At 46.7% G+C, this 17,103-nt stretch overlaps 1 protein-coding gene across 4 annotated transcripts in view; it reads left to right on the forward strand.

Moving 5' to 3' along the window:
• Positions 1 to 592: 592 nt before the first annotated feature.
• Positions 593 to 17,103, forward strand: part of LOC138669776 (acidic mammalian chitinase-like) — a 137,760-nt gene continuing 121,249 nt past the window's right edge. Inside the window, exon 1 of one of the 4 annotated variants that reach the window (XM_069756505.1) lies at positions 593 to 678. In XM_069756505.1, coding sequence (XP_069612606.1) covers positions 622 to 678 — 57 coding nt within the window. In that variant the 5' untranslated portion in view covers positions 593 to 621. Of the gene's footprint in view, positions 679 to 8,144; positions 8,182 to 17,103 lie in introns of those variants that run through there. The other 3 variants (XM_069756507.1, XM_069756506.1, XM_069756508.1) reach the window with 3 other exon arrangements.

Genomic DNA, 17,103 nt, shown 5'->3' on the forward strand with positions numbered 1-17,103 from the left:
CGCACACACACGTGGCTCCGCTCCATACACCTCGCACACACACGTGGCTCCGCTCCATACACCTCGCACACACACGTGGCTCCGCTCCATACACCTTATACACACACGGCTCCGCTCCATACATCTCGTACACACACGGCTCTGCTACATGCACACTGTAAACACCTCCTGACCCCACACAAGGCATTACACGCCTTGTCAGCTCTACAGCACTGTATAGGGACCCCGCACATGTCACTGGCTGCAGTAATGTCGCAGCGATTGTTTCTCTCTAGTTGTGAATATCACCATTGATTTCGGTCTCTCTGTCCATTCCTGAGAGTTCAGGGCACACAGCCTGTCCATCCATCCACCACCTGCTCTGCTGCTCTGTGTTACCAGCACATAGGAATTACAGCAATGGAAAATGTCTCTGAACTTCACCTATTTGTTGCTGTGTACGGACAGTGCTTTCTAGATTATTCAGCAATAATAAAGTGATTGTATTGATCGGCAGCACATTACCTCCTGCAGGACCATGTGGAAAGGTGGCAGCAACCAGCACAGCGAGCTGAGCCTGCCTTCTGCGAGTGTGCACAGGACCTGTGATGAGGTCACAGGAGGGGAGGAGTCAGGGGTCACATGATCGGCAGATCGGGACCTCCGTGGATTGCAGGACTGAGGCAGCCATATGGAAGGGTAAGGGCCTGGGGCATGGCTTAACTACACAAGGGGGCGTGTCGGTCCTGCTGTCTGCGGGATCAGAGCGTCCCGTGCGGGAGTGCGGGGCAAAGGCTGAAAACCGGGACAATCCCGCACAATGAGGGACGGTTGGGAGCTATGGCACAGGGGGCATGTGTCTTCCAGCAGCACAGGGGGATGTGCCTGCCAGAAGCACAGGGATGGGCATGTGTCTTCCAGCAGCACAGGGGGGCATGTGTCTGCCAGCAGCACAGGGGGGGCATGTGTCTTCCAGCAGCACACGGGGGCATGTGTCTGCCAGCAGCACAGGGGGGGCATGTGTCTGCCAGCAGCACAGGGGGGGCATGTATCTTCCAGCAGCGCAGGGGGGCATGTGTCTGCCAGCAGCACAGGGGGGGCATGTGTCTGCCAGCAGCACAGGGGGGGCATGTATCTTCCAGCAGCGCAGGGGGGCATGTGTCTGCCAGCAGCACAGGGGGGGCATGTGTCTTCCAGCAGCACAGGGGGGGCATGTGTCTTCCAGCAGCACGGGGGGCATGTGTCTGCCAGCAGCACAGGGGGGGCATGTGTCTTCCAGCAGCACGGGGGGCATGTGTCTGCCAGCAGCACAGGGGGGAGCATGTGTCTTCCAGCAGCACAGGGGGATGTGCCTGCCAGAAGCACAGGGGGGGCATGTGTCTTCCAGCAGCACAGGGGGCATGTGTCTTCCAGCAGCACAGGGGACATGTGTCTTCCAGCAGCACAGGGGGGGGCATGTGTCTTCCAGCAGCACAGGGGGCATGTGTCTGCCAGCAGCACAGGGGGGGGGCATGTGTCTTCCAGCAGCACAGGGGGCATGTGTCTTCCAGCAGCACAAGGGGGCATGTGTCTGCCAGCAGCACAGGGGTGCATATAGTGACCGGGGGGCCTGTACCTGCCAGCAGCACTGGGGGGCATATTGTGACCGGGGGGGCATGTCCCTGCCAGCAGCACAAGGGGACATATTGTGATCAGGGGGGCATGTGCCTGCCAGCACAGGGGAGCATATAGTGACCGGGGGGGGGGCATGTGCCTGCCAGCAGCACAAGGGGACATATAGTGACCCGTGGGGGCCATCATCCGAAGGTTAGTTAAGTGTTTGTTATTTTATCATGCGTCTTCCAGCAGCACAGGGGGGCATGTGTCTTCCAGCAGCATGGGGGGGTATGTGTCTGCCTGATGCACGGGGGGGCATGTGTCTGCCAGCAGCACAGGGGGGCATGTGTCTGCCAGCAGCACAGGGGAACATGTGTCTGCCAGCAGCACAGGGGGGCATGTGTCTTCCAGCAGCACAGGGGGGGCATGTGTCTGCCAGATGCACGGGGGGCATGTGTCTGCCAGCAGCACAGGGGGGCATGTGTCTGCCCGCAGCACAGGAGAACATGTGTCTGCCAGCAGCACAGTGGGGCATGTGTCTGCCAGCAGCACAGTGGGGCATGTGCCTGCCAGCAGCACAGGGGGGCATGTGTCTTCCAGCAGCACAGGGGGGGCATGTCTCTTCCAGCAGCACAGGGGGGCATGTGTCTGCCAGCAGCACAGGGGGGGGGCATGTGTCTGCCAGCAGCACAGGGGGGCATGTGTCTGCCAGCAGCACAGGGGGGCATGTGTCTGCCAGCAGCACAGGGGGGGCATGTGTCTGCCAGCAGCACAGGGGGGGCATGTCTCTTCCAGCAGCACAGGGGGGCATGTGTCTGCCAGCAGCACAGGGGGGGGGGCATGTGTCTGCCAGCAGCACAGGGGGGCATGTGTCTGCCAGCAGCACAGGGGGGCATGTGTCTGCAAGCAGCACAGGGCGTATGTGTCTTCCAGCAGCACGGGAGGGGTATGTGTCTTCCAGCAGCACGGGGGGGGGGGGAGGGGGCATGTGTCTGCCAGCAGCACAGGGGGGCATGTGTCTTCCAGCAGCACAGGGGGGGCATGTGTCTTCCAGCAGCACAGGGGGGGCATGTGTCTGCCAGCAGCACAGGGGGGCATGTGTCTGCCAGCAGCACAGGGGGGCATGTGTCTTCCAGCAGCACGAGGGGCATGTGTCTTGCAGCAGCACAGGGGGGCAAGTGTCTTCCAGCAGCACAGGGGGACATGTGTCTTCCAGCAGCACAGGGGGGCATGTGTCTGCCAGCAGCACAGGGGGGCATGTGTCTGCCAGCAGCACAGGGGGGCATATAGTGACCGGGGGCCTGTACCTGCCAGCAGCACTGGGGGGCATATTGTGACCGGGGGGGCATGTCCCTGCCAGCAGCACAAGGGGACATATTGTGATCAGGGGGGCATGTGCCTGCCAGCACAGGGGAGCATATAGTGTAGTGACTTGGGGGGGGGGGGGGGCATGTGCCTGCCAGCAGCACAAGGGGACATATAGTGACCCGGGGGGCATGTGTCTGCCAGCAGCACAGGGGGGCATGTGCCAGCACAAGGATATAGATACGAGGATGAGGGACTTATGATTTGTAAGATGGACACTGGTATTATAAGACAGACCCCCATTTAACATAAAAAAATATTTTTTTCTCTTTTTCTTCACCAAATTTGTGGGTGCGTCTTATGGTCCGGTGCGTCTCATAGTCCGAAAAATACGGTATATCTATATATACACATATATAATGAGTATACAGCAGTTGCAGTTTCACCTATATAATGTATATAGACTGCTGCATATACAATGTATGTGATACTGTTATGGCAGCTGATTAGCCTGGCACCCACAGCATACACAGCAATGCAAGTCGTCCATGGTAACAGGCCTCAGATGTGGACAATCCTGTGCCCAGTGGTGCCGGAGGTGGATGTCCTGTGCCCGAAAGAGTCGGATGTGTACAATCTTGTGCCCGGAGGTGTATCAGAGGTGGATGTCCTGTGCCCGAAAGAGGACTGGCATGTGTAACGATTACAAACAGGTGGATATGGTGCCCGGCTGCTATCCGGAGGATATGCTGGGCTGTGTATGGCTTTGTGAGTAAAGAGTCTGTGATACAGTGGTGCAGGACACTCACGGGAACTAGTTAGAGGAGTACAACTGGCATTGTGTAGTGTCTGCAACATGTGAAGCTGTGTTTGGAGACTGTAATATGGCGTGCGGTCGCCCCATGGATACTGGACAAGGAGAGGTGCGGCGTGATTAAGGACTGTAATCTAAAAACCATATGATTATGTAGTGCTATGAAACAGGCCCTGAGACGAGATGCAACTGTGTGTATTGAACTTTGATGACGTGTACTATAAAATGATATGCGCCTTTATGTGTGAAGTATCACATTAAAGAGACTTTTGTGTTTGCACTTTGTGGGTCCCTGCCTCTTCACTGCATATGGTGCTGCCGCAGCATTACAATACATTATATAGGCAATACTGCTACTGATGTGTATATACGTTATATATGCGGCGCCCCAGGGTCCTGGTCATCGCAGTAGTATTGCTTTCCTCTCGGGGAGAGTGATGCTACGTTTGGAGGCAAAGAAGGATAACTGTATCCAGGTATCACAAACATGCAACACATTTCACACTCCAGGCCACCAGGGGGAGCTCTTGCTCTCTTGCTCCTATTTATTAGGTCACTCCCCACATAGGTAAAACTGGTCGCCTGTCGGGAAAGTTAGTTAGTTGCTGGCTGAGCTCAGCTCAGTTAGATGGTCCCTGATAGGGGTGGGATCCTGTCAGAGAATGAAGGAGAAGGACACGGAGCTGTGCATGCCCTCAGAACTGCAGCTCCCAGAAAGAGACACTCAGAAGGCAGAACTGTATTGCAGCGAGTGTGAAGGAAGTCATAGCAAAGGAGAGGATACCAGAATGGGACCAGCCCTGCACAGGCTGCCTCCTTCTGAGGCGCAGAATCCCGGTAGCCAGAACGCTGAGGGAGTAACACCCTTTATGCCTTGCTCCAGAGACTGGCAGGACAACTAATTTCACGTTACCTGTCCGCCCTACACCCAGGAGGCACGGTGGCACCCCTTAGAGGCTGGGGCATGATAGAGTCCCTATAAACTGCTTCAAGTCACCAGTCATGCGGGTTTGTCATATCCTATATGGGGGACAGAAAGAGAGACATTACATCTGTGAGGACCTTATGTGAAGCCTTAGGCAGTAAGGAACTACAACACTGCAGCGCAAGGGAAGGCTACTGATTTCCACCTGGACAAAGGGGACTCTGGACTTGCCTCCAAACCGGACGGATTCTGCCTGCCCTGTGATCTGGTGCCCTGGACTGTGGATGCTGAAGTTTTCAGTAAAGATAATGAGACTGCAACCTTGTGTTCTCGCTCTGCACTGCGCCTCTCACCATCCACCATCTACACACCGGGAAGCCCTGGGGACACACTTCACCTGTGGGAAGGTATACCATCTAGCTTCCATAACATCACCCCAGTGGACCTCTTAAAGCAGCGTCAGTCATCCTGACCGAATACCACAGGTGGCGTCACAAACGTTTTCCCTTTAAAGACCTTTCCCTTTCACAAGGACGTCCCAGGGCCACGGACCGGGTCAGCCACCGTGACATCCCCCTGTGAACCAAAGGATCCAGTACCGAGTATCCAACGGCCCCAAGGGGGCCCTCTATATATAGGTGATACTGCTGTGTATTTATATATGTATATACACACACAGCAGTAACAACTATATAACCTGTGTAAAGCATTTGCAGTATCACCTATTATAATCTATAGACTACTGTATATATGTTATATAGGTGATACAGCTGTGCATAGTCTGAGTATACACACCCTGTGTGTGGATATATATATATATATATATATATATATATATATATATATATTGTAAGGGTTTTACTTGCTCAGGTGCGATGGCTGACACTCAGGAGGCACGTTCCATTAAAAGTTCAGAGGGTTTATTGCTCCATAAACCACATAGCAGATAACAGAAATCAAATAGCCTTTAGCTCAAGAACAGAAAATGCAAGTGTCCAGTCCTTCAGGCTCAGTCCTGGAGCCTTAACACACTCTGGAGGATTTCACCTCCACACACATCTGCTGTGTTAAACATTAGCCTTTCCTTTATAGGACTAACCACACCCAGGAACCAATCACATGATTAGACATGTGGTTATGACATCACCACAGGTCCTGAAACACTCATAGATAGGCAGGGTTATGTTAAAGCGACAAGCCACCTATGTGACACATATCTCCCGTCGACTATACAACCTTTAGCAACGCTACAATATATATATATATATATATACACACTGCAACTATACACAGCAGTATCACCTATATAACGTTTATACACTCGCCTATACAACATACAGGTGATACTGCAAATGCTGTATACACAGTATATAGGCGAAACTTGTATATATATTTTATATATGTGTGTGTATATACAGTATATCCTACAATCATCTACAGTGTCTCCTACTTGGTACTATTTGAATGTACCCTACTGTGATTCTTCTACCCTGCTCTCCTAGGTCCTACACTACCCCATAATGTCTCCTTTGCCTAGCTTCATGTCTCCTCCATTTGTTCTCTTATTATGTTTATATGTATTGTATTTAGTCTGATTTTGTATATGATTTTCTAATAAAATGTTTTTGCTTATTCATTTTTCGGTGGTCTTTTACTGCTCCGTTTAGTCTTGAGTTTTGATATAACTGATGAGGTTGATTTATTCTTCGGGTCGGTGCGATTATAGCGATACCAGATTTATATACGGTAGTTATTTTTAGGTTTTGCTGCTATCACACATTAAAAATGCTTTTTTTATAAAAACTGTTTTTTTACGACATGTTCTGAGAGGTGTAACTTTTTTATTCTGTGCCTTACAGAGCTGTACGAGGGCTTAGTTTTTGAGGGAGGGGTTGCAGATTTTTTTGGTATTAGATTGGGGTATATAATATTTTTGATCGCTTTTTATTCATATTTTTCAGACACAGAATGACAAAAAAAAGCAATTCAGTTATTGTTTTCATTTTATTTTTTTGTGTCATTCACCGTGTGGTAAAAGTGATGACTGATTTGTTCGTTGGGTCGGTACAACTACAGCGATATTGGATTTATATAGTTTTTTTGATTTGCTATTTTTACACATTAAAAATAATATTTGCTTTTTCATTGTTCTATTCTGAGAGCTGTAACTTTTTTACTGAATGAGCCATATTAGTGACTGTTTTTGCGGGACAGTTTGGCATTTTCATTTCTTTCATATATTTTTTACATATGACTTTTTGATCGCTTTTTATTCACTTTTTTGTGAATGATGAAAAAACAACATTTATGTCATGTTTTTTATTATTTTTTTCATGGTGTTTGCTAAACAGAATAAATAAGAAGCCAGTTTTATAGAGCGGGTCATTATGGATGCAGCGATACCAAAATTTGTGTATTTTTGTTTATTATTGTTTTATTACAAATGCTGCGTTTTGAGTGGCAAAAACTGGTTTTAGTGATTTATGGGTACATGTGTGCTTATTTTTACTCTTTTACAATTTTTATTTAACCTTTTTACACTTTTTCACTGTGAAACATGTATAATTTTTACTTTGATCACTGGTCTCATACACTGCTGTACTCATGTCCTTGACTCTGTAAGGCTCAGCGTATTGCTTGCTCTCACAGGCTACTGTACCCTGTGGTTATCACATGACCTCAGGGTACCATGGAAACCACCGGGACCCGCGATTCTCTTCATGGGGGTCAGATGGTTACAAAGGTGGTCTTGTGACCCCCTTGTAACAACTTAAATGCCTCTGTCATGAATGACAGCGGTATTTTAGAGGTTAGTCAGCCCAGAATGGTAGCAAACCAGTTGGATCCGATACTGCAGGGTGACAGCTGTCACATGCAGCTGACACCCGCAGGAATCGCCGCTGTTCGGCAGTGCTATTCCCTTTTTTCGCAGCGCCATTAAAAAGCAGTTATGAGTCATAAGTACCTTTAATCACCACCGTTAAAAGGTGTATCGGCGGTAAGCAAGGGGATAAGGGCATACAAATTTAAACTTTGCAAAATGTAAACATTTTCAATTTTCTAATTTTTTATATAATTTGCATTTATTTATGAAACTATCGACCAAAATTTACCACTAATATAAAGTACAATGTACCACGGAAAAAACAGTCTCAGAATCACTGGTATATGTTAAAGCATTCTATGGTTATTACCAAATAAAATGACACTGGTCAGATTTGGAAAATGACGCTCGACGATTTAACTACAAAGTGGCTGGGTCCTTAAGGGGTTAAGCATAAAATATATAATAATATATATAATAATAATAATATAATATTAATATATATTAATATATATAATAATATATAAAAATAAGTTGCAGTGACATACATAACAATAACACAGATACAAACCTTTGCTTAAGTGCTTAGCCCACACAGGGTCACAGTGTGCTCATAGGAAATGTAGACTTTCCACATCACAGGCTTCTTGCTGCAGGGCCGCCCATGTATGCTTTATAAAGGTTCAGAGTTACTAGAGAAGCAAAGAAGCAGAAGTGGCTCCAGAAGAGACTGAAGAGGTCAGTGAATGCATAGTTACTGAGCATACATTCTATACCGAGGCATAAGAGGGTTTTACGTGAAGATGGTAACACAGTAATAACCTAGTGACATAAATTATAACCTAAACTTTACTAGCCAATATCTCTGCAACGGTGAGGAGGAATTAGAGATGGAAATTACACTTTATTCAGATCATCAGCAACTTTTTTATGATGCGGCCAGTCTAATCTGCTCCTCGGGACCCACATGATGCTCTTTTTTAAGTGGCTAAGGAGTTTAATTATTTTACTTCCTTATACAGCGCAATTAATTCCACAAACATTAGCAACATTGTCCCCATTGGGGCTCACAATCTACATTACCTATCAGTATGTGTTTGGCGTATGGTAGTAAACTGGAATAATCAGGCTTCAAAAATACAGAGTCTCCTCTAGCATTGCCAGAGGGCAAGAGCCGCAGTAACCGCATTACCCTGATTCCATATTCCTTATTCCAGGAGAATCCAGAATTATAGAAGTCTGTCCAATCAGCAGATATCAGATGTTGCCAGAAGAGTCATGCAATTTATCTTAATGGTTGGATTAATCAGGCCATTAGATTTATATTGCTCAAATCTCTTATTCTTCTACAGCCCACTCTAGCGTAGTGTCCACTGTTGAACCAATTCTGATCCCGCAGTAGCATATTTTCTGTACAGTTCGTGTTCACAAAATATTTATCAACAAGTATAGGCTGAAGTTGTATTTTCAGTAAAGATAGCTTTTTGTGGTCAATTTGAAGTTCCTGGATAGTGGTGTAATAATTATATTTATATAAAGAATTATAATTCAACATGATACCCTTGATGTAAAAAATGATGTCATTAGCTCCCGGACAATCTTACCATGGATGCCAATTGTCTGGGGGCAGCTTTATGGGTTTATTAGGAAGGTGCACATGTACCCTGTTGTGCTCTCTGCAGGGGATGAAATGGCGGAATTACAGGCGGGCCTTGAAACTCATCAAGGACTCGTCAACTGCAACATTTTGCTGTGTGGTATATGAATTTAGAAATTAATATTTTAGGAGGGAAACTACCGGTCTAAATTTGTTAAGGCGATCATAGTTGGGGTCATTTCTTGGGGAGGGTTTGGGAATTATCACAAAAATAAAGGAATCTCATTAGGGTTTCATAATGGGCGAGGGACATAACAGCGGCATATATAGGAGTACTGTGTACAGATTTTGTTTCCCAGTAGGAGCGTAGAGTGGGTTCACTACAGTGGACGGGGGACTGCGGAACTTGGCCTGCCTCAGATGTTTGACTAGTGACTACTGACTTCACTACCATGGGGATGTGAAATTCCATGGTGGAAGAGGAGTTATCAATGGCTGACCACTGTCATCCTTCAGAAGCAGATTCTGTATCAGCGCTGAAACTGCTGCAGCAGCTTGCTCTACAGTGAACATTCTGCAAGCCATTACTGTATTTTATCCCTTCCTAACAAAAAAGCCCCAAATCTAATCTAACACTAGTATTTTTTTATTTTATTGTATTTTTTTTTTACAACTCTTGAAAAAACCTAACCCTATCCCTAGCCCTTAATGGTAAAAAATGAAAGAAGTAAAATTTATAAAATAGCAAACACTTTTTTTCATCTGACTACAGGGATGACACGAGGAAGGAGGCAGATGATAATGGAGGTGATTATGAGATTGGGGAAGGATTTATTGGAAATGATCTACAAACTAGATTTTATTCTTCACTGACAAGACAGCACTTGAGTATAGTGTATCTCTCTTCTCTCCCAGAACAACTACATGGGGAGCAGAGAGAGGCCCAGCCCAAGTGCTGCCATATTTACCAAATATAGGGGGTTTTGCTCACTGTGATAGGGTCTATCACAGCTAAAAATTGTCAGGAACCATTGCCGGCTGGAAGATCTCGGATCACAGTGCATGCGCCCTATTTTGCTTCATGAAGAGGAGGAGGGGGACTTGAGGGACACAATTTTCCCCATATTAGATCATGGCAGAGGAAAGAAAAATTATTTTTAATTCTGATTGCACTATTTTATATGTGATCGCCAGTATTTTGTTGAATAATGGCAATAACGTGATCGGGGATCGTAAAAGCCAGATAAAATCATGTTCTCCAGGACCTCAGCTATCCCCTGTAACTCCAGAGATTTTCCAACTCTTGGGATCACTGGGTTTTCCATCTGGAAATTATCCCCTACTCAGTGAATAGGGAATAACTAAAAAAACTTGACACAACCACTTTAACCCCTTCACCACTCTGTAATTTTCAGGGTTTTTTGTTTTATTTTTTCCTCCCCTTCTTTCAAGAGCCATACCTTTTTATTTTCCCATTAATATAGCAGTATGAGGGCTTGGATTTTGTGGATGTGTTGTACTTTAAATTACACCATTCATTCTACTACAAAGTGTACTGGAAAACCGGAAAAATTAAAAGTGCTAGAGAATATGGTAAAATCGAATCATATATCCAGTTCAGTTTTACCATAAAACTGACCTGGATATATGATTTTCTATAGTTTTTTTCCTTTAAGTGGTGAAAAAAATTCGGAAGTTTGCAGGAAAATTTTTGTGTGGTTTCTAGTATGCATAGCAGTGATGATTTTCAGCTATGTATAGAACAAGTAATTGGTTGACCAGAGCTTCAAAGTTTAAAAAAGTAGGAAAGACACAAAAGTTAAAATCACTCCCCTTTTGCGCCATAAAACAATTAAAAAAAATACAGATATTTGTTGTCGCTAAGAAATGTTTGATTTATCAAAATATATAATAAATTTATCCGATTGGTAAACAGCGAAACAAAAAAAAAATCAAAATTCCAGAATTACGCTTATTTTGGCCACCGCAACATTGCAATAAAATGCAAAAAGAAGCTATCAAATATTGTATGTATCCCAGAATAATATCCATAAAAATGCCAGCTCAGGTAGCAAAAAATAATCCCACAGCAAGCTCCAGATCCCGAAAAATGAAAACGTATGGGTCTCGGAAAATGGTGACAAAATCCCAATCTCCTATAAATGTTTGGCCATGCAGGATCTTAAATGACAGGCATGGGGTCATCAGCAGAGCCCTTGCTGTCATGAAAACTCATTGGCACCCTGTAATCACATCATGGGCATGCCGGTGGGAGAGTGGAATTACGCCCTCCACTCGTGGCTTTTAAAGCCACATGATAACGAGCCCGCATCAAAGGCAGGGACATATCACACGACGTACATATACTTCATATGCCGAGAAGGGGTTAAATGGAACCTGTCAGCTGATTCATGCCGTCTAAACTGCAGGCAGCATGAATCAGGTCCTGAATGCGCGATTACAGCCTGGTATGGATTTTAGTGATGAGCGAACGTGCTCGCCACTGCTCGTTACTCGCCCAGTATAACTATGCTCGGTGTACTCGGCGAGCACCGAGCATTTCCGGGATTATTCGGCGGTAACTGGTGTCTCCACCCAGCGTTTTTGGCGGACTTTAGAGACCCAATCACGGTGCAGGGATTGTCTGCCAGGCCATGAAACGCCGCAGCCATCTTTGTTTTGGTTTGTGCAGTGATTGGCTTGGCCGCACAGCATCATCCTGAGTATAAGAGACCTGGCGCCGCCCTGCTCGCTGTATTCTGTTCCTGATTCAGCGAGAGTAGGCAGAGCTGCTGCCGAGAGAGGTTCAGAATTGTGGTTAGTTAGTTTAGGTCTGCAACTCTGACATCCACAACTCCTCAGAAACCAAAAGTCCTTTTTAGGGCAGTCTCACACGTCCAGATAATTCCGGTACCGGAATTATCCGTGTCCATGTGCCCGTGCGTTTCTGTGGCACACGTGCGGCACACGTGTACAACACATGTGCCCACTGGGTACCACACGCACCGTGCAGGAGACAGCGCTAGAGATAAGCGCTGTCCCCCCACGTGGTGCTGAAGCCACCATTCATATCTTCTCTGCAGCAGCGTTTGCTGTAGAGAAGATATGAATAATCCTGTTTAAAATAAAGATCCATGTAGCCACCCCCTCCCACCCCCTGTGCGCTGTTATTAAAATACTCACCCGGCTCCCTCGCAGTGCCCTGTCCTGGCCGCACCTTCTACTGTATGAGCGGTCACGTGGGGCCGCTCATTTACAGTAATGAATATGCAGCTCCACCCCTATGACTTTAATGGGTCCGTGTAATCCGTGCGCTCCCACGAACACTGACATGTCTCCGTGTTTGGCACACGGAGACACGGTCCGCAAAAAATCAATGACATCTGCACAGATGCATTGATTTCAATGTGTCTACGTGTGTCAGTGGCTCCGGTGCGTGAGGAAACTGTCACCTCACGTACCAGAGCCACTGACGTGTGAAACCAGCCTTAGGGCTAATTCGTGGGTCCCGATATTACTTCGCTAGGTAGACAGGACACAGCATATCCACATCAGTGCAAGGCCTGCAGGCACTGTATGTGCGTCCATTGCTCTCACTGTATCCTTCCCAAAGCTCCATAACTGTCTGCTGCTGCAGCTTATTTACTATATACCTAGTTCGATTTTTTTTCCCAAAAATTCACCCATAAAAAACAAAAATGTACAGTCTGTTCTGTCAGACTGAGGCCTGTTGAAAAATCATAGTTTATCAGGCATACGTAGAATAGTTGTATGTGCTAGCCTTGTGCCACTTTTTTTGTGTTTTAAATTAACAGAAAAAGGCCTCATATATCTGCGTGCTCCAAGTTTTTGCATTGTAGGCAGTTTTGCCACTGTTTTTACTGTCTGTTACTCTAATTATATACAGCACTATTTGGCATTTACAAAAAAAAACAGTCCACATATTTGCCAGTGTGGTATTTCTGTGACAGCCCTCATATATCTGCATGGTCCAAGCTTGGTCATTGTAGGCCAGTGTACCCCTTTTTTTACTGTCTGATACTCTAATTCTATACAGCACTATTTAGCTTCAAAAAATATAAAAAGGGCACATATTTGCCTGTGTGGTATTTCCGTGACAGCCCGCATATATCTGCGTCCTCCAAGTTTGGTCATTGTAGGCCGTGTACCCCTTTTTTTGCTGTCTGATACTCTAATTCTATGCAGCACTATTTTGCAAAAATTTACTTCACAAAAAAGCTCCCCAAAATTGAATACAGTCTGTTATGTCAGGCTGAGACCTGCCTGCTGTTTGGGTTTTAAAAATCGGAGATTTGCAGGCATACTGATCAGATATTATTTCGCTACTAATAAATATATTTGTGTTGAGCATTTGAAATAGTGCAGTAGTCCATTTAAAATGGGCAAAGCAAGAGACGGGGAATTGGACGTGATGATGATGGTGCATGCAGAGCACGAGACCCTGGCCAAGGTGAAAGTGGGCAACAACAAAGACCCACATCTTCTCTCTCGACTTTCCTGTCCCAGTTTCTAGGGGACCGCAGCACACCACTATTGAAGCCAGAGCAGTGTGAAACGGTTGTTCGTTGGATAGCGGATAATGCTTCCAGTCACTTAGCCACCACCACCACCATATCTTCCACATGGTCAAGTCTGAGTAGCCGTGAGTGTGGCCCGGATATTCCTCACTCTGATGCTCCTTCCTCCCACCATGCCGAGTGCCCTGAGATCCCACACTTGGACACTCTGAAGAACGGTTCTGTTTTCCATTTCAAGATTCTGAACTCTCGGCCGGTCAACTTGAAGTGGGGACAGATGAGATCGCATGTATAGATTCCCAAAGTTTTGACTAGCCCCGGTCACGCGAAGGCGATGGTAGGAAAGCGTCAGAGGTGGACGATGATGAGACACAATTGCCAGAAAGTCAGGAGGAGGAGCAAGGCGCGGATTTGGAAGATGAGGTGGTGGATGACACAGCGACTGACCCAACCTGGCAGGAGGACATGCAGAGAGAGGGCAGCAGCACACGTGGGGAAGGAGACATATCACCACAACAGGCAGGAAGAAGCAGTGTGGTGGCCACAAACAGAAGGCGTACAACCGTTTCCCATAACACCAATATGAGGGAAGTATCCATTCCAACTGTTAGATCTTCCCGAGTCTGGTTATTTTTTAAAAACTCTGCCGATAACCCCAAACAGGCCTTTTGCAGCACCTGCCATGCGCTGTTATGGTCTGGTGATTAAGGAGCGACATGCGACTAGCTCTGAGCAGGTGGTAACTATACTGACCGCAGTCCCTAAGCTCGACACAACACTAGAAGTAGCCGTGGAATGCTCCAACTCTGCCTAGGCATCTCGCCTAAGAGCTAACTACCCCTAAAGACAGAAGCAGGAAAACTATCTTGCCTCAGAGAAAATCCCCAAAGGATAGATTAGCCCCCCACAAGTAATGACTGTGAGAGGAGAAGGAAATGACATACGTAGTATGAAACAAGATTAAGCACAGGAGGCCACTTCTAGCTAGATAGAAATAAAGGACAGAACGCTGTGCGGTCAGTAATAAAAACTAGAAAAAATCCACCGCAGAGGAATGCAAAAAATCTCCACACCTGACTAAAGGTGTGGAGGGCAAACTCTGCTGCCCAGAGCTTCCAGCCTAGCTGAATAGATCCATACTGATAAGCTGGACAAATGAACAAAACATAGAAAGTGCTGAACAACAAAGTCCACAACAAGTGAACTGCAAAAGGACAAGCAAGGACTTAGCTTTTGCTGAACTGGTCAGAGTGTCAGGAAAATCCTAAGAGCAATGACTCCAGGCAGGAACAATTGACAACTGGCATTAAATGAGGGATAAGGCCAGACTAATATAGCTGAGCCAGAAAGACGATCAGTGAAAACAGCTGCTGAAGCTAAATCCAAGAAGCAGCCATACCACTCAAAACCACAGGAGGGAGCCCAAGAGCAGAACTCACAAAAATGCTACTTACAACCATCGGAGGGAGCCCAAGAGCGGAATTTACAACAGTACCCCCCCCTTGAGGAGGGGTCACCGAACCCTCACCAGAGCCCCCAGGCCGATCAGGACGAGCCAAATGAAAAGCACGAACCAAATCGGTGGCATGAACATCGGAGGCAACAACCCAAGAATTATCCTCCTGGCCATAACCCTTCCACTTGACAAGATACTGAAGCTTCCGCCTCGAAAAACGAGAATCCAAAATTTTCTCAACCACATATTCCAACTTCCCTCAACCAACACCGGGGCAGGAGGATCAACAGATGGAACAACGGGCACCACATATCTCCGCAACAAAGATCTATGGAAAACATTGTGGATGGCAAAAGAGGCTGGAAGGGCCAAACGAAAAGACACAGGATTGATAATCTCAGAAATCTTATAAGGACCAATAAACCGAGGCTTGAACTTAGGGGAAGAAACCTTCATAGGAACATGACAAGAGGACAACCAGACCAAATCCCCCACACGAAGCCGAGGACCAACACACCGACGGCGGTTAGCAAAACGCTGAGCCTTTTCCTGGGACAACGTCAAATTGTCCACCACATGAGTCCAAATCTGCTGCAACCTGTCCATCACAGAATCTACACCAGGACAATCAGAAGACTCAACCTGCCCTGAAGAAAAACGAGGATGGAAACCAAAATTACAAAAGAAAGGCGAAACCAAAGTAGCCGAACTGGCCCGATTATTAAGGGCAAACTCGGCCAACTGCAAGAAAGTAGCCCAATCATCCTGATCAGCAGACACAAAGCATCTCAAATAGGTCTCCAAGGTCTGATTAGTTCGCTCAGTTTGACTATTTGTCTGAGGATGGAACGCCGAAGAAAAAGACAAATCAATACCCATCCTAGCACAAAAGGTCCGCCAAAACCTGGAAACAAACTGGGAACCTCTGTCAGACACAATATTCTCCGGAATGCCATGCAAACGAACCACATGTTGAAAAAACAATGGAACCAAATCAGAGGAGGTAGGCAATTTAGGCAAAGGTACCAAATGGACCATTTTAGAGAACCGATCACAAACCTCCCAGATAACAGACATCCTCTTGGACACAGGAAGATCCGAAATAAAATCCATGGAAATATGCGTCCAAGGCCTCTCTGGGACGGGCAAAGGCAAAAGCAACCCACTAGCGCAGGAACAGCAAGGCTTAGCCCGGGCACAAGTCCCACAGGACTGCACAAAAGAACGCACATCCCGCGACAAGGAAGGCCACCAAAAGGACCTAGCAACCAAATCTCTGGTACCAAAAATCCCAGGATGACCGGCCAACACAGAACAATGGACCTCAGAAATTACCTTACTTGTCCATCTTTCAGGAACAAACAGCTTCCCCACAGGACAGGTTTATCAGCCTGAAACTCCCGAAGCGCCCGCCGCAAATCAGGGGAGATGACAGACAGAATCACCCCTTCCCTAAGAATGCCAACCGGCTCAAGAACTCCAGGAGAATCCGGCAAAAAACTCCTAGAGAGGTCATCCGCTTTAACATTCTTAGATCCTGGAAGATACGAGACCACAAAATCAAAACGGGAGAAAAACAGGGACCACCGAGCCTGTCTAGGGTTCAGCCGCTTGGCCGACTCAAGGTAAATCAGATTCTTATGATCGGTCAAGACCACAATGCGATGCTTGGCTCCCTCAAGCCAATGTCGCCACTCCTCAAATGCCCACTTCATAGCCAACAACTCCCGATTGCCAACATCATAATTGCGTTCCGCAGGCGAAAACTTTCGGGAAAAGAAGACACATGGCTTCATCAAGGAACCATCAGAATTCCTCTGTGACAAAACGGCCCCTGCCCCAATCTCAGAAGCGTCAACCTCAACCTGAAAGGGAAGAGAAATATCCGGCTGACGCAAGACAGGGGCAGAAGTAAATCGGCGTTTAAAGGGAATCTGTCACCTGAATTTGGAGGGACTGGTTTTGGGTCATATGGGCGGAGTTTTGGGGTGTTTGATTCACCCTTTCCTTACCCGCTGGCTGCATGCTGGCTGCAATATTGGATTGAAGTTCATTCTCTGTCCTCCATA

The sequence above is a fragment of the Ranitomeya imitator genome, chromosome 3 (assembly GCF_032444005.1).
Source record: "Ranitomeya imitator isolate aRanImi1 chromosome 3, aRanImi1.pri, whole genome shotgun sequence".
In the NCBI taxonomy this organism is placed as follows: domain Eukaryota; kingdom Metazoa; phylum Chordata; class Amphibia; order Anura; family Dendrobatidae; genus Ranitomeya; species Ranitomeya imitator.